The sequence below is a fragment of the Coenobita brevimanus genome, chromosome 57 (assembly GCF_032717465.1).
Source record: "Coenobita brevimanus isolate Jiangsu-jjx chromosome 57, ASM3271746v2, whole genome shotgun sequence".
In the NCBI taxonomy this organism is placed as follows: domain Eukaryota; kingdom Metazoa; phylum Arthropoda; class Malacostraca; order Decapoda; family Coenobitidae; genus Coenobita; species Coenobita brevimanus.
In genome coordinates, this window is record NC_137010.1 from 56592035 (window position 1) to 56611035 (window position 19001).

The 19001-nt window shown below is 42.1% G+C and overlaps 1 protein-coding gene across 1 annotated transcript in view; it reads right to left on the bottom strand.

Annotated features, from left to right (window-relative positions):
• LOC145402032 (uncharacterized) overlaps nucleotides 1-19001 on the bottom strand; it is a 72298-nt gene that overhangs the window by 30400 nt on the left and 22897 nt on the right. The window contains exons 3-4 of the mRNA XM_080274130.1: nucleotides 11038-11123; nucleotides 1820-1898 (exon numbers count right to left, since the gene is read on the bottom strand). Coding sequence (XP_080130256.1) covers nucleotides 1820-1898; nucleotides 11038-11123 — 165 coding nt within the window. The remainder of the gene's footprint in view (nucleotides 1-1819; nucleotides 1899-11037; nucleotides 11124-19001) is intronic.

Consider the following 19001-nt stretch of genomic DNA (forward strand, 5'->3'; position numbering starts at 1 on the left):
GAAGAAAAAAAAAAAAAGTTGAAAATGTCCAACATTCTAGGTAACTCTGACCCTCAGACCCTCGGGAATCTTGGCACAAAGGTCGACAATGGTTCTGACATTGAACGAGTTAAGATGTAACATCACAAATTACATGTACAGTATACAGTACCCAGGATTCTTACAACTATTATAACCACTGTTTCACCCCAGAACATATAAATAAACTGTCTCTGTGATACACATTTGCTAAGCGTTGATCATTTGGTTGTCCAGCAGAACAAAAACTCAATGTCATCTAATATACACCACCATAATTCTACTCATAAATGTTTCTAGCATTTCCAGTTACAGTACTTCTATCTATCTATCTACTGCCAGACGCTTCAATCCCGTTTGGGGTGGCCACAAACAAATCGCCTCCAAGTCGTCCTGTCCCCTGCCATTTCACTGCCCTGCTCCCAACTCACACCCCCCTCTCTCATATACCTCTCCACCCCATCTCTCCATCTCATCCTCGGCCTCCCCCTCCCTCTTTCCCCCTCCACCTCACTCACATACACTCTCTTCGTCAGTCTTTCACCCTCCATCCTCTCCACATGGCCAAACCACCTCAGTGTGTTCCTCATAACGCTTCCTATCACATCCACATCAACACCACAACGCTCCTTTATATCCTCATTCGTCAGCCTGTCTCTCCATGTGACTCCACAGGCTCCTCTTAAATAACTCATTTCCACGGCTCTCACTCTTGACTTGTGTCCTTCCAACAACGTCCAAGCTTCACTTCCGTACGTTAGAGTTGGTATCACAATACTGTCATGTAGTAACTTTTTCACTTCCATGCTCACTTCCCTGTTTCTTATCACTGCTTTCAAAGAACCAGCAACCTTTCTTCCCTGCTGTACCCTTTCAAGCACTTCACCCTCTAAACCTCCATCCTTACTCATCACACTACCCAAGTACAGTATTTAAACATACTCACATTTTCCAATTCCTCACCATCCAACCTCGCTGTACATTCACTGACTTCACCTCTCTCAAAGACCATCACTTTACTCTTCCCTACATTCACCTTTAGATTCCGTTTCTTACACACTCTCTCAAACTCATCCACCAAGCCTTGCAGCTCCCCTTCGTCTTCACTCAACAACACAGTATCATCTGCAAACAACAGTACAGGGAGTTTCCAAACACTATCCTCTCTCACCAGGGCCACTCCAACATCCACTACCCTACCTTGTACCTCTTTTATTACCCCATCCATGTACTTTTTGAATCTTTAATCCAGGGATGTGGAGCTAGTGATAATATTTCCTGACTAGAACTCCAACTCTGATTCCAGAAATTTTACAAGTACGACTCTGACTCAGCATATACTGTAATGATAATACAGCATATGGACATGACGCAGGCAAATGAATAATATGAATTTTGATAGATGCAATTCTTAAAATCTTCCTTTAAAATTCTCTACTTACAGCACTTGCATAATAACAAATAAACCATTATACATGGTTGTAAAATAAACTGAATAATGTATTGAAAAGATATAACCGATACAATTTCAGAACCAAAACACTTTGAGTCAGAGTTGTGGGAATTTTACCAACGACGGCCAAAAACAGACAACTCCACGACTCCACCTCCCACTCCACAACCCTGCTTTAATCAACATGTCAATCTATCCCAGCCCTTTAACAACTTTTTATTTTCCTTCAAAGTCTATCTCAGTCCCTTCATTACTTACAGTACTCTTTACATTCCTTCAAATTCTATTCTACTACAGCACAGCCTATAATTTTCCTTTCAACCTCTGCTTTTACATATTTTAACTTACTCTCCTCTTCCTGTTTAATGATGACCTCATCGATACTGGACTCCTCTTTCACTTTGGGTGGAGGTGAATCTGGCACACCCTGAGAACAAAATTAATATAATTGTAACTGTTATATTATTTACAGTACTTTCACAAGGATGGTTAAAGAAAAAAGAAATAAAATATCTGCAAGCTCAGCTTCCTTAACTCCTGCCAGGTTCATTCTTGTATATGAGGCATACAGAGCAGCACATGCAGACCTTCACTGTACTACATATGAGGTCTGCAGCTCAGCAAGGGTTAAGAATTGTGATGGAAAGCAGTGGCATAGTAATGGGGGGGGGGGCAGTCTGCCCTGGGTGACAGCCATAGGGGGGGTGCCATTTGGATGAATGGTAACTTTTTCATTTCACTGCTGCAAGGTTTTTAGTATTTCTATCACAAACTAGACCTAGTGTAAATGATTCTATGCTGCTTAATTTTCATTACCCCTGAATTCTGAAACTACGATAATACTATTACAGTGAATTTTCATCAGTGCCAGTATATAATTCATCTCCGGGTACATTAAGTGTGACCTTAGGGTTAAGGGACTGAACAGGGAGGCTGCAATGGATCGTGCAGCGTGGAGAGCTGCCATTAGGTGACCAAGGTCGACACATGCAAGCATGTTGGAGCCTTTAAAAACGAAACGACGAAACGAAATGAAACGTACAAGGTGTCAGTGGACAAGTCTGCCGTGGGTGCCAAATACTCCAGTTATGACCCTGATGGAAAGGCATTTCCACAATTTTATACGTGACAGATTTTTGTTGCCTAACTGATCATGAAGCAGTGCTTGTTGGTCTCCCAAGTACAGTTTAGTAATTTTAACCACTTCAGTGGGGTAGAACCTCCTCGACTGTATCTTGGTGATAAAAGATGATTTTATTTAGTTAAGGAGAGACTTTTCAAACTGGATGGGATAATTCAAGTTTTTTTTTTTTTTAAGTGTGAAAAGCCATTTCTAAGTTAAATAATTTTAGTTAAATAATACAATTAGGAAATGACAAATAATAGTGACCTCTTTGGGCTGATCAGGTCAATGGATATGTGAGGTAATAAAGGAAAATTGGGGGAGATTTACAGTTCACCTGAAAGACAAAGTGGGAAACACCTAGCTTATATTAATACCTGTCACCTAAATAAGATGACCATTAGCCTGTATAGTATTACCCTATCAATACTTATCATCACCATCATCATCTGGACCTCCTTTCCCACCCTAGGGCAGGGTGAAGAGTAGCAACATCCAGACAGCCCAAGTCTGCCCAATCCAATGGGCCACGCTTCCATTCACTCACCATTCAAGCCCCCGGAATCACGACTCTATCTGATATGATAAACGTATCCAACAGAGTCAGTTTGGATGCCGTCATGTTAAAATGGGGTCCCAAATTCCTGATCATGCGCTTCTCCTCACAATATTCATCCAGCCAGCTTGATCAATACCAACACCTACTGAAACTACGGTTCACGTGAACTTTTAAATTTCCTTCAATCAATACAGTACCTGTATGTTTGGACCAAACATTGATGACTGTACAGTAACTACCACGCACTGAAACTTGGAGAAACAGATGAAGACCAACAATTGCTATTTCTAAATATATGACTCACTGACTCAAGCCTCCAGAGAGGTTTTATGCTCATGTAATGCCAATTAGAGGAGTAGGTTGGTCACCTGACCTTGAATTCACATCCGTTCATCATTCAATCCTACACTGCCCCACGAGGGGCATAGGAGCCCGGAACTAGGCAGTTGCTCCCAACATTTAAGATGAGAGTGACCAGCCTCACTCATCCCTGAGTTGGGATTACATGAGCAGTAAACCCCAACCACCCCTTAGATATAAACCTTCACCAGCTCAATCTGACGGGAGCACAATAATTAACCACTAAACCACCAGATGCCAAAATTTGGTTGTATGGTTAACACCCAGCATAGTAAATGGTTTCCTGGTGGATAGGAAACCATTTGGCTTGTCACTCAGTGTAGAGTCACCCACAGGCAGAAGGAAGAGGAAAGAATGAAGGAAAGAAAGACAGAAGAGTGAGTGTAAAGTCACCTGTAGGCAGAAGGACGAGGAAAGAATGAAGGAAAGTACGACAGAAGAGGATGGAAGGAAAGAAGGATGGAGGAGAGGAAAGGGCAAACACCCGACAGAAGCACTACATCGAGTGAGTGGATAGTGAGCGCCCCACCTACCACACAGGATATGACAAAACGGATGGTTAATCGCAGTCTTGAGGTGCACAAAATAAATCAAACAGTCTCATCAAACAACATAAAATTGTTTTTATTCATTTCAGGGTACGTGTACACTCTCTAGTGGTGGAGTGCGAGGAGTTGTGGCTGCCTGCTCTGGCGTATGCTGTTGTGGACAGGGCATACTGACAGATCATGATATCCAACACTGCCCGTTATCATAACACATTAGAAATAAAGTTATTTTTATCATCCAAGATATTTTCTCTGTCAGATTTTCAAAGCAGGAAGTGTGTAATATTTACATGACTTTATCTTTGTATCATAATTCTGTGTTGTGTGAAATTTTGTATGCATGCATATTTTGCTGCCTGTTTTACCTGCCTTCAGTGCTATTTTTCTGTTTGTATAATAACAATACAATAATGTAAATGCTAGCTTGAAGTTTGTAATATTATTGCCATTAAGTCTGTAATCTCATATTAGCATATAGCTCATGTTTTCACATTCTAAATTCTGGACGTACTGTACTTTGCTTTTACTCTTTCTAAACCATTAACATGATTTTTTTTTTTTCTTATTGGGGTGTTTTTTTCTTGATGTTAGTACTGTTTCTTTTACAGATGCCTCAATTTTTAATGCCCTTGAAATGCATTACTTTTTGTGTATTCTGATAACATACTAAAGGTTCATGATATAAGTTTCATTCTTGAGGTTTATTAATTTTTGACATTAACCCCTTCTTTACCGAATTTCTGAAATGTGTATCCCTGTACTCAAGATGAAATTAGGGCAGCGGAACCGAATACGATCGTGAGTACTAGGGTACTCACGATCATTATAGGGACCTATTAGGCTTCCTCTTCCTCGGTTTGGGTGCTTTGTGATCCCATGTGCGATGACATATGGCAACTCTGTCTCTGATGCTGCACTCCCCTGCCATGGGGCATAGTTTTATGAAAATGACCCCGATATGCTGTGTAGGTCATTGTACCCTACATATTTTGAATTTGGTGTATATAATGCCCTATAACACATGATATAACATAACCAGACAATGCTTCTTGGTAAGGGGACTCTCGCTAGCTTAGCAACAGTGGTACCGCGGGAAAGTGTGTGGGAGCATGCCGTAGTGTTTTTCAAGCAGCCGCATGTGTCAGTGCCTTTGGATTTACTTCAGTGCCATGGCATCCTCCGACAATGAATCTGACTTGGATGGTGACTTAGAAGTGTCTGACAATAACGAAACACAATCTGATACAACTGTGACCGACTCTGATGAGGAGTACATGCCTGAGAATGACAGTGAAGTGAGTGATAGTAGTGTGGAAAGTGATACTGATTCTGGTATCAGTTTGGCCCTGAAGCGCATCACCCCACCCCCACCTACTTTTGAGCTGCCTGCCACCTACCTCATTCTTCATGGATCTTCTTCATACTTACAAGGTAAAGAATACAATCATTATTCTCTTCCCCATTCATTGATTTATATCTCTGTCTACTATATTTATCTGTATATTGTATGTTTACCAAATCGATTGGTTAGACATGTAATATTGTCATCTACAATATTGTAACATATCATAAACACATCTCGTGGTCAATATCTACTTACCAATACAAAAATAAATAATATAAAGCAAAGAAACAATGTAATGATAAAATAAATACTACCCCACAAAACAGCCACGTCTGAGGGACTTTCAGTTTGGCAGGGGGGGGGGGTAGGTGAGCAGGGGAGGGAGGGGGAGAAATGTGGTAACAAAGGGGTTAAGCTTGACCAAAACCCTTTTTATAATATTGTAGTACAGTAAGGTCAGTGTTACGAATTTAGTGGGCTGGTAAAACGTGTACTGTGCAGGTTCAAGCTGACAGACGGTGAGGGTAAACATGAGTGGGGTGGCAGATGACTCTTCAGGATTTGCTGTGATTTAAGCAGGCGTCTGACTGTGTCGTGGAAACTATAGAATGATATGCAATAAAATATGTATCCTGGATTCCACTTTTGAGGAACTACATCGCCCAGGACTGAGAATGTGGAACCTCTTTCAGGAGTCTTTGGCTGATGTTGACCTGGCTGTTTGTGCAGACAGGAGACAGCCTCCGTACAGTGAGTTTTGAGGGGTTACCAATGGTGGCATGGTTGGAGCGGAAGCTGAGAGGACCACAACCGGTTGTTTTAACCAAATCGCTGACAGGGAGAAACAGTGGAAGCGCAGCCGAGGAAACAGTTGCGGCACAGTGAGGAGTTGGTGGCTGGCACTGAGGCTTTGTGGGGCATGCAGTGATCAGGATGTTGAAGTGAAATGGTTTTGTATGTGACATATAATAGTCAGGACATTTAGAAAGAGGCTTACAATTTGTGTATAACTGTGGGAGCAAGTTTTTGTACACTGGGTTTCTAAGTGGGCTGGCATTAAAGTGGGGAAAGTGGACACCTGGCAGAGAACACTACTCTAGAAATAAAAGAGTATTGTTTTGTGCATATCCATTGTTGTTTACTTAGTACTACATGGGACCTTACTTTACTAAGGAAAGGTTGTATTGTGTACCCTTCTGTATAATTTTTTCTACTGCATACCTGTGGTGCTGTGTACAGTACCTTTAAAGACACCCTGTAATTAGGCTAAGATCATATATTAAAAACTGTACACCTATGCAAGACTTATCTGTATCTGCGGGAGGTGAACCTTGGGTTGTACTCTACTAAGTTGGGAGTCACACCTCACCTCATTACAATACCTTGGTGTGGTCAGTAACCTATGTATCTGTGGCCCTCGTAACCAAAGCATGAAGCAACAGTGTCTCTCAGACTCATCCAGCCTCTCTCTCCTCTCCACAAGAGTACTTTACATTCATTCCATACAGCTGACTGCTGGCTAACTGTCCATGCTTTTAGGACTGACTTTTCAAACTTTACAGGCTGGATAATCCCTATACTGACTCCCCCTTTTAAGCTGTAATAAAACATTCTGGAACTGTAAAAATACCTGTGATTATAAAAAGGTGGAAACTATCAATATTTATGATGTGATGTTACATAAACACAGTCAGCTGACTGCTAGTACTGTATTTAGCACCCTTCCTCTGCATTGCTACCTTGCTTCCAGCTGTTACTCTACTTTCGTTTAAAGTATGTAAAGTATGTAACATTTTCAAACTTAGTGGTCAATCCATCCATCATCATCCAATCCTACATTGCCCCACAAAGAGCATAGGAGCCTGAGGCTGGGCATGTTGGTCCTGACATTTAAGATGAGAGTGACCAGCCTCACTCAACCCCAAGTGGCATTACGTAAACAAGCCCCAATCACCCCTTGGATATAAACCTTCACCGGCTCAATCCGACTGGAGCGCAATAATTACCCACTAAACCACCGGGTGCCAAAATCTGGTTATATGGTTACCACCCAGCATAGTAAATGGTTTCCTGGTGTACAGGAAACCATTTGGCTTGTCACTCAGTGTAGAGTCACCCACAGGCAGAAGGAAAAGAAAAGAATGAAGGAAAGAAAGACAGAAGGGGGAGTGTAGTCACCCGTAGGAAAGAAGGACGAGGAAAGAAAGATAGAAAAGGATGCAGGAGAGGAAAAGGCAGACACCCGAAAGTAGCACTACACTGAGCGAGTGGATGGTAAGCGTCCCCACCTACCAAACAAAAAAGAGCATCGAATAATGAAGTAACTGTTTCCTACCATGCAAATGTGTAAATAAAACAGGTGCAGTAACGGTAGCAAAAAAAATAAGTGTGAAAGAACGGTGATATCAATACTTGGACTTGTATCTGCTGACATGGTCCAATTTACCAAAGAGTTTTCTTTTAATTCTTGCATCTTCCACACAATTTTATTCAACTTAAGAAACACAAGGATTAGTGTCACTGTTAGGGACATTTAAGGCCAGCCTGAAATGGTCTGGGCAGGCCCGGGAGGGTCATTTAGGGTGACTCAGGGGGAGGGTGTTGACCAGGATCGTTTTTACCACTTTTTTTTTTTTTTTTTTATGCGAGGAAGAAGGAACCAAAGGCCATGAGCCCGCAGTAACAGTTCCCTCCAAGAGAAAAACAAAATACAATAGAGAGCCAAATTCAAGATCCGATCATTTTGAGATGCCTGGACACACTGCGTTTGAAAGACTGGAGATCATAGGCAGAAGGAAATACAGACAGAGGGAGACAGTTCCAGAGCTGACCTGTTGCATAAATGAAAGACTGGGAGTAACGGTTAACTCTTGCATTAGAGAGTTGGACAGAAAAGGGATGAGAGTTTGCTGCCAGACGGGTGCTACGCGCCCGTCGTAGAGGTGGAGGAATGCAAGCAGACAGTTCAGAGGAGCAGTGACCATTAAAGTAGCGATAGGAAAGAGATAAAGATGCAACAGTGCAGCGAAGAGACAGAGGTTGAAGGGAGTCAGTAAGAGGAGGAGAGTTAATGAGACGAAAAGCCTTTGACTCCACCCTATTGAGAAGAGCTGTATGTGGGGAGCCTCCCCACACATGAGAGTTGTACTCCACACAGGGGCGGATAAAACCCCTGTATAGAGTCAACAATTGTGAAGGGGTAAAGAAAGAGCGGAGTCGGCTTAGCACACCCAATCTCTTGGAAGCAGATTTTACAAGAGATGTAATATGATCTTTCCAAGATAAGCCCCGAGTAAATGAAACCCCAAGCATGTTCAAGGATGATGCAGGATTAATCTGAATATTATTAAACATTAGTGGGTATACCTGTGGAAGATTTTGTCGGGTTGATAGGTGTAAGAACTGAGTCTTAGATGCATTAAAGACAACCATATTATTTTACCCCAGTCAGAGATATGAGCCAAGTCAGACATTAGGTGTGCCATAGCCTCATCCCTTGTTTCTTGAAGTAACTGTTGAGATGGGCGTTGCGGGAACCGAATGGAAAGGTGAAGGGTGGAGTCATCAGCGTATGAGTGGATAGGGTTAGATGTACAGCTTAGAAGATCATTGATGAATAAAAGGAAGAGAGTTGGTGATAGGACAGAGCCCTGAGGAACACCACTGTTGATAGATCTGGGAGAAGAACGATGGCCGTCTACGACAGCAGCTATAGAACGACCAGAAAGGAAGCTAGCGATGAAGGCACAGATAGAAGGATAGAAACCGTAGGAGGGCAGTTTGGAAATTAAAGATTTATGCCAGACTCGATCGAAAGCCTTTGAGATGTCAAGTGCAATGACAAAGCTTTCGCCAAAGTCCCGAAAGGAGGATGACCAGGAGTCTGAAAGGTAGGTGAGAAGATCGCCAGTGGAGCGTCCCTGACGGAACCCATACTGACGATCGGAAAGAAGGTTGTGATAGGAAAGATGCCTTAAAATTTTTCTATTAAGAATTGACTCGAAAACTTTTGAAATACAGGACGTTAAAGCAATTGGACGATAGTTGGAGGGTTGGGAGTGGTCACCCTTCTTTGGGACTGGCTGAATGAGAGCAAACTTCCAGCAAGAAGGAAAGGTACAAGTTGACAGACAAAGGCGAAATAGTTTGCCTAGGCAGGGTGTAAGCACAGTTTTTGAGAACAACAGGAGGGACCCCATCAGGCCCATATGCCTTGTTAGTACTGAGGCCAGTAATGGCAGAAAATACATCAACTGAAGAAATTTTAATGTCAGCCATGAAGAAGTCAGAGGGGGGAAGTGATGGAGGAACAGCACCGGAATCGTCTAAGGTGGAATTGGAGGAGAAAGTCTGTGCGAAGAGATCTGCTTTATCAGTAGAAGAAATAGCTACAGAACCATCAGAGTAGAAAAGAGGAGGGAAGGATGATGAGGTAAAGTTGTTAGAAAGATTTTTGGCAAGGTGCCAGAAGGAGCGGGAAGAATTCGAGTTGGAGAGTTGAGAGCATTTAGTATGGATGAAATTATTTTTAGTAGAGCGAAGAACAGACTTAGCACGATTCCGGGCAGAAACGTAAAGATTATGTGATTCAGGGGTGGGTTGGCTCCGGTACCTTTTGTAGGCCTTCTCCTTGTTGCGGACAGCATTAGAACAAGCGTGATTAAACCAAGGCTTTCTTGCGTTAGTCAAAGGCTCTGTATCTCCCATAACTTGGATTTCCATAAAACTGTTCCTGATGTCAACCAATCCCAATGAACCACTTTATTGGTGAGCTGATTTTACATGTGGTATGGGTATAATGTCTATCTATCTATCTATCTATTGCCAGACGCCATTATCCCGTACAGGGTGGCCATATGACTTTGAGTTATTTGTTTTACGGGGAGAGGCACTAACCCTCCACCAACCCAAACATAACATGTACCCTGCATGCAAATACTGTATACCAGATTCCAGAGACGTATATCGTGTTGACTTTTTGTGGACTTCGAGTGAAACTCTCCATTACCTGTTCCACGATATCGTCAGTAAAACATGAGCGACTGGGTGACTTTGCATGGCACACATACCATCCAGTCTCAACAAATGTGTTGTGCCACAAGTAAATTGTAGGCCTACTGGGAGGTTTCTTGTGATACTGTGTGTGAAACTTCCTATGAACTTGGGTAGCAACCTTTGCTTCTTCAAACCAAAACACACAATGAGCACACACTGCACCTGTCCACATCACCATCTTGATCTCAAATGATGGGAGAGCTCCCAGTGGCAGTACTGGTACTAGGCTATTGCATGCATCTTACTTGAGTGTTTTTGCTACAAAATGACATTTCAAACTACTATGTATGTTTTTTAATTAATATATACAGTATGTTGTTTCAGTATTGTAAAGCTCTTTCAGATACATCCCATATAATTTTCATTCTAAATGGAAAAAAAGATTATAATTACAGATGAAAACACAACTTTATAATTATTAAAATACATACAGGCATTATATATGACTGAAGAACAATAATCAACGAAAAGATGCTTTTCATAGGCATACTACTGAATAGAGGCATCAAAAACAGTTGGCAACTCATGCACAAAAACCTATTTACTGAGATATATAACCTCCTTGTATAGGCTTACCTGAAGGATGGTCTGGCTGGACGCATGGCTCTTCAATTTAATTTTCTTCTTTGCTCCTTCACTAGTTTCTGGTCTGCTTGTGCCTGCTGCTGAAAAAGAGAGAAAAAAAAAGTGAATAATAATTACTTCATCAACTCCATCATCTCCTGTCTTACAAATGCTGGCATACTGCGATCTAATTTTGTCAAAATTGAAAATTGGCTATTTTTCATCAACAAGGATGACACTGTCCATTGCAGCACAACTATGGTAGCGATGCTTCTTATCCAACCCAATTTATGCACAACACACACACACATTCACATGCAGTCTAATTTCCACTGTTGTCAATCTTCATTCTTTGTACCCTTACCAACCCAAGTTCTTCCTCCCACATGTTGCTGTGGGCAATGAAACACTTTCACGTAATACTGTTTCATCAGATTTAGCTGTCCATACCATAATGCAGGTTGGTTGGTAGACAAAGCTATTATATTTAGTGTCACAGCAGAAATGGGTGAGATGAACAGACAGGAGAGCACATTACACTGGGATGGTGGGACATGCAAGAGGAAGTTTGGTGTGTTACAAACATGGGTATTGTTGGCAAGTCGGTAAGGTGCAAGTCAAGGTTGGAAAAAAAAAAAAAGGGGGGGGGGGGGGGGCTATCTCTAAACAGGGCTGGGGGTCTGTGTTTGAAGACATTGCACTCCCTCCGCTGTGGTTCCCACCCCCCTGCCTGGGACCACCAGTCCCCCTTTATAAAATTATTCTCCCACTGCAAAATGGGGTTAACTATATACATTACATGTATACTGTATATACACACATACATACATACATACACATTTGGTGGAATCTCTTAAATCGAGCAATTCTAAATAGCGGATTCATAATACGTGGCAATATTAGGCAAGGTTGCAACACTCGTAAATTGTGGAAATGACACGAAATTCGAGGGATGTTGCCATCAAAAGTGACATTTTTCCAATGCCCCGCCACCCCCTTTTAAAATGTGTTCGACTCTGGGCATAGGCTTGACAGACTGCTTTCAAGGCCCAGTAGTCCTCCTACATACCATACACATCTCTACGTGTTACCAATTCAGCACTAACACCTATAGTCCATATTGAACACTTGCTAGGGCTGTCTCATACATGATTGGTGTATTGGTATTAGCGAGGGTATTTTTATGACATGTCGGCAGGTCTTCTGGTAGATCAGTAAAGTTTGATTTCATGAAACTCAAGTCCTTGCCCCAATGGGGATTGAACCTGGGTCCAGCAGGACTGCAGGTCACCTGTCCACTGACTGAGCCACTGCCTCCCCCTAGTGCATTATGTGCCACCATTACCTGAAGTCCATGCATCCAGCTGGGCATAAACCAAACTAGTCAAGCATGGCAATTATGAAACAAATCACACTCAATCACAGCACTTCCTTCCCAGGCCAAGCATGAAGGTTGTTATTGTTTGCTTGTGACCAGTTTGATGTAGGTTTGGGGATAAGCAGGGCTCTTGCTAACTGCCGATGGCTGCGAGCCATTTGGCTCCTAAGGTTTCAGATTAACAAGCCAAAGAAATTTTTAGTAGCCAAACTGACTACAAGCTGAAATATTTTATGAGCAATAAATATACAGTATTTATTTATTTACACACTGTGATAACTAGAATCATATAATGTTTTAAAAATTCACAGTGGCAACAAGGAAAGACTTAATAATCGATCACAACGTGCTTTTTTGTTCATCTAAATGAGATTTACTTATTTTGTAGTTTACTGGGCTTTGAAGTGGATGTATTTTCTCCTCGCCAAAAGGCGACTTGCATGTAAAATTTGTTCGCAGAAGGGAAAAAATACTCGCATTTGCGAGCTGTGACTTGCCAAACAAGAGCCCTGATAAGGGGGGCAACTTTTCTGCAATGACAGACCCTTCAGTAATTTTCCCCATAATATCAGCTATTTTGAAATTGCGGAGTTCTCAAATTACAGTGTGTACCCAGCCTCATAAGACTGCAATTTTTAGAAGATTCCACCGATAAATATGTAAGTTTGAGATTCTCACCCTACTACATCCAAAAATAACAATAATCTTCACCATATGTCACTGCTTGTGTAGATTAGAGCCTGAGCTTGGACCCACCACAAATATAATCAGTAGCAAGGGGAAGTGATTTGTTTCACTTTGTCTTGTCTTTTAAGGCTTCAACATGATTGCATGCATCAGCCTTGACCACCTAATGGCGGTTCTCCATGCTGCTTGATCTCTGGCAGCTTTCCTATTCAGTCCCTTATCCCTGAAGTCACACTCAATGACCTCGTCCCTAGTCTTTTTCGGTCTAACTCTCACAACCCTACCCCCCAACATTAACACTTTTCACTTTCTGTACCCAAGTATCATCCCCCATCCTTGCCACATGCCCATACCATCTCAATCTACCTCTCCTCATCACAACACCAATACACTTCAGTCCCATCCTACCCCTTAGCTCTTCCATTCTCAACCTAGCCCACCCAGGCCTCACACTCAGGGACGCACTGCACATCCACCTAATCATTGTCATTTCTGTGCATTTGGGCCTGCATTCTCTTCCTTTACTGCCCAGGTATCACTACCATACAGCATTACACTCCTAACACATCCTACATACAAAGATCCCTTAGCATGGAGGAAGAGCCCTCTCAATGTCATGAGAGACAAAAGCTTCCTAAACTTTTTCCAACCACTCCTCACTCTAGCCACAGAGATAGCTCCAGCCCCACCTCCAGCACATAACATGTCTCTCAAATAACAAAACTCTTCCACACACTCAAGAGATTCACCAGCAAGTTCAATCCTATCGCGCCTGACAGTCTTCACATGCTCACTCTGACACACCGTACACATGAATTCAGCATTATCTCACAGTCTACCTCTAATACCACTACATCTCTTATGCATCCACATATCACAAACACTGCAGAAGATGGAATTACTTCCCACACCCTTGTGGCAAATTGCACATGGCCAATCACCCTCTTCTTTAACAGTACCACCACCAGCCCTAGACAGCATCATGTATTTTATCTGCATTTACTCTTAACTCCTTGTGCCCCATACCATCTCTCCACTTCCTAAATCTTTCCTCTGCCTCCCTTTCATTCTCTGTAATCAACACCAAATCATCAGCAAACAACATCTCCCATGGGAGTCCATATCTCAAGTCATGTGAGAGGCGGCCACTCTTCGATCCCATGTTTTCTCATTGCCCACCTTACCAACACTCTAGGGACTCTGTCAAAGGCCTTCTCCACATCAACAAAAACAAAGTACAGTTCCCTTTTCTTTTTCATATATTTTTCCTGATGCTGTTGAACAATGAATATGGCATCGGTGGTTCCTTTGCCTGACATAAACCAAACTGTATCTCATCAATATTCACTCTTTCTCTAATCATACCTTCTAGAACTCTCAATATTACCTTCATTATTTGGTCTAAAAGTTTTATGCTTCCATAATTTCTTTATCTTAAATGTCTGGACCAACTTGCCTAGCCCCGGGCTCCTACACTCCTCATGAAGCAAGATAGGACTGGATGATGGATGGATGAATTTCCTCTTTCCAGGGCATCACCCTTCCCCCTGTACACACTTACAATTACACTCTTCAGCCAATCATCTGGGAGAACACACTCATATGTAATTGTATTTATCAGGTCAGTGGGAAAAAAAAAAAAAAATGAAAAAAATGAAAAAAAGACTGACTGTGATGATGTTATTCCCCCCTTTAACCCATTCTTATTTACAACTGCATTTTATTACAATTCATTTATTATTCATTGAGACAATGGGGCAGCTCTTACAGAGCATAATGTTTCCAGTGCAAAGCAAAACGGAAATACTGAAGCAACTTCTTCTGTCACTGGTTAATTACTCATTGGTCTAAGTAAACTCAGTCACTTCACCTGCAACTACTGAGGGTCAGCCATACCTTTCCCCATGATTTGCATCCACTTTGTCTGATCAGGCACAGGACATTGAATATTGTTATATGAGATGAATACACACTTATATCAATTTAAAGTCATTTTAAAACATACCCTGGATGTTGCAGTACCAATAAAAATTAATGAGGACAGCTATGGGTTCGTTTCGTTATTAAAGGCAACATGCTTGCATGTGTCGGCCTTGGTCACCTAATGGCTGCTCTCCACGCTGCACGATCCATTGCAGCCTCCCTGTTCAGTCCCTTAACCCTAAGGTCACACTTAATGACCTCTTCCCATGTCTTTCTCGGTCTACCCCTCATAACCCCACCCCCAATATTAACACTTCTCACATTCCTCACCCAATTATCATCCCCTATCCTCTCCACATGTCCAAACCACCTCAATCTACCTCTCCTCATCACAACACCAATACACTCCAGTCCCATCCTACCTCTCAACTCTTCCATCGTAAACCCAGCCCCTCCAGGCCTTGGACGCAGGGACGCACTGCACATCCACCTAATCATTGTCATTTCTGTATGTCTGAGCCGGCAAATATCTTCCTCCTTCACTGCCCAGGTCTCACTACCATACAGCATTACACTCCTAACACATGCTGCATACAAAGACCCCTTAGCACGCAGGGAGAGCCCTCTCAATGACAGGAGAGGCAAGAGCTCCCTGAACTTCTTCCAACCACTTCTCACCCTAGCCACAAAGCTAGCTCCAGCCCCATCTCCAGCACACAACATGTCTCCAAAATAACAAAACTCTTCCACACACTCAAGCCAGACTATATTTCAGAGTTGTCAACGGCGAGGCAGAAACAAGTTAATTATTGACTAAATGTGCAAATTATAAATACAGTAAAACCTCAATGCAACAGACTTCAATAGACCGGAATTCACTTTTATCGGAATCGAGGAGCCGACCGGACTAAATTCTCATATCTCAGAAAAAGTCCAATAAAGCCAGAAGCGGTCCAGACTGCCTGACCACTTCAGCTATGTTACCACAATAAGGTAAATGAAAGACATGTTTATCAGTGTACTGTACAGTACACCAAGTTTTCACTTTTCAATTGATCATTATTCGACAATTCATTGTTTCAACATTTATAAATCTATACCCTTTTCTGTTGTTCGACATGGTTATCCCCACCATTTCAACAATTAAAACTGTGCACCACCAGACAGACAGGCTGAGCTGCCCAGTCTCTTGTGCTCTGCTCTGCTGATTGGTTGCCTCTTCATCCGTCTGCATTTCTATTTCGCCTTGTGAAATACTACAGCATCACAATGGCTCCATCCAAGGCCCTTTCTATTACCCCCAAGTGCAGTCATGTGCTCAACCTGAGTGAGTGTTTCGCCATCACATGGTCGGGTGACCATTGCGCCAATGATTCAAAACGCGCTTAAATAACAACAGAGGAAGGAAAAACAAATTAATTAAAAAATAATAATAATAATCATAATCCATACACCAGATTACTGGTGTCCTCGTTCATAAAATATGTGTAACAATTAACCTTGAACAGCTGTAGATTGAAGTTTGGAGGGAAACAACTCTGGGGAAACGAATTCCAGAGAGATGCAGTACGGGGAATGAAAGAATTTTGATGGACAGAAGTTCTGCAATATGGCTGAGTGACATTCCAGTCATGAGCGTTACCAGATGCCCGTGTAGCATGAGCGAAGGCATGAACAGGTGGCACCATGGACGCAGCTTCGTCTGAGCATTTGCCATAAAAATATCTGTAAAATAATGCGAGGGTGGCAACATTCGTTCTTAATTTTAAATTCAATAATAATTCACGACAAATTTCATTCCTGTTTTCTCTGCCTATTCACATTAGCTGAAGTTGAAGACTGTGCCCCCAAATATGCCGTAGAGGAAGATGACACCATTCAAGATGAAGAGTCCATCCATCCATCATTTAATCCTACGTCATCCCACGCGGTGCACAGGAGCCTGGGGCTAGGCAAGTTGGTCCTGCCATTTAGGATGGGAGTGACCAGCCTCATTCATCCCTGAATGGCATTACATGACCAACAACCCCAACCACCCCTTGGATATAAACCTTTACCAGCTCAATCCGATTGGAGCACCCCAATTACCCACTAAACCACCAGGTGCCTTAATTTGGTTATATGGTTACCACCCAGCATAGTAAATGGTTCCTGGTTTACAGGAAACCATTCAGCTAGTTGCTCAGTGTAGAGTCACCCACAGGCAGAAGGAAGAGGAAAGAATGATGGAAAGAAAGACAAAGAGGGAGTGTAAAGTTACCCATAGGCAGAGAGAAGTAAAGAAAGACAAGAGGAAGGAGAAAAGGAGGGAGGAGAGGAAAGGGCTGACACCCAAGAGCAGAACTACATCGAGTGAGTGGATGGTGAGTGCCCCTACCTACCACAGTGAAGAGTCAAGATCAGTTATAAGTAGGAATAAGGTCGCAGAGCTAAATATCAATCTTCGGAAGGTGAAGAGACAAAACAGAAGACTGCTTAAGGCAAAGGTAAAGCAGGAAGGAAGGATCTGAAGACTTTATAGACCAGATCAACTTCAAGCAATAACACGAGTTAACACGAGGGGGGTTCAGGGATCATCACACACAGTGAAAAAAGTCCTTCAGTTGTGATTTGCATGTGGTACATCAGGTTATCCTAAAAAATATGATGAAGCTGTAAATTTCTTACAAGAAGTGATTCACATCTTCAGAAGTGTGAAAATTGGCAGCAGAGAAGAGTGGAAACCCATCCAACCTGGAGTAATTATTTCAACATCCTAGGTTTTGGATATTGCAGAAGAGCTTTTGGATGCAGAGCACAAATTCCTGCTCACATCGAAGCTAGTTCAGGACTGTATAGAAAATTTCTTCTCACTTGTACGCCTTAGAAAACCTACGCCATCTCTCCTTGCTTTCAAGTATGCTCTGAAGATGATAAATACAGCTCAATTCCTTACTCCTCCAAGCTCAGGTAGTTATGCAAAAGATGATGGGGAGTTCCGTGCTGACTTTTTAGATAAGGCATTGAAATTCTCATGTGTCTGAAGTTAGCATGATAAACTTCAGTGATGAATGTGAGCAGGACTTGCCAGTGACAGAGAGTGGAAGCTTGTACAACCTGATAGGTAATTGTGTTCACACACAGAGACCACCTGTAATGAGTGCTTGGGAGAAGTTATAGCATCACCTGATCAGGCAGTTCACAAAGCAGATCTTACTTTGCTCAAAGAGTGCAAAAAAGAACTTATTACAGTGTCAGATAAAGCATATGACATGCTTCTCAAAGTAGAGCTTATGTTTAGGAAAGAAGGTGATATAATAGGAAAGGCAAATGTTAAAAAAACACTCATGGATGAAGCAATGAATTTAATTAAAGACTTTGAACTTCCCAACCGTCACAACCTTAAGAATAAACTTATTAGTAAGTTCATTAATGCTCGCTTGCATTTCAGCTGCAAAAAGATGAATGAAGAACTTAAAAAAGCAGAGGAGAAAAAAAAGATAGAACTTGGTAGTAAAAGTATAGCAATGTGAAAACTAGTAAAAAATACAGTATAAAAAGTAATCAGTAGATCCTGTCCTACAGTGTTGCATTGTACTGCTGAGCCTGGGTTTGTATAAAGTAATATTGATTGTAAACATTCTACTTCTCATTCATCACCTTCTACTCTTGTGTTATGCTTTCCTCAGTATTCACAGCAAGTACTGTTGTGGCTTTGCACCTGAGAGAGAGAGATAGCAGCATGCACATCGGGCAGGAAGGAGTCAGCGAATATGTTAGGCTGGAGTCAAAATGACGTCCATTCTTGTGTTGCTGCTACTCCCAGTATGCCTCTATCTATCTATAGCCCGAGTCAAAATGACGTCCATTCTTGTGTTGTTACTACTCTCAGTATGTCTCTATCTATCTATAGCCCGACGCCCTAATCCCGCAAAAAATGGCCGCGGACAAAACGCCTCCAAGTCGCTCTGTCACCCACCATTTGACTACCCTCCCCCAACTCACCCCC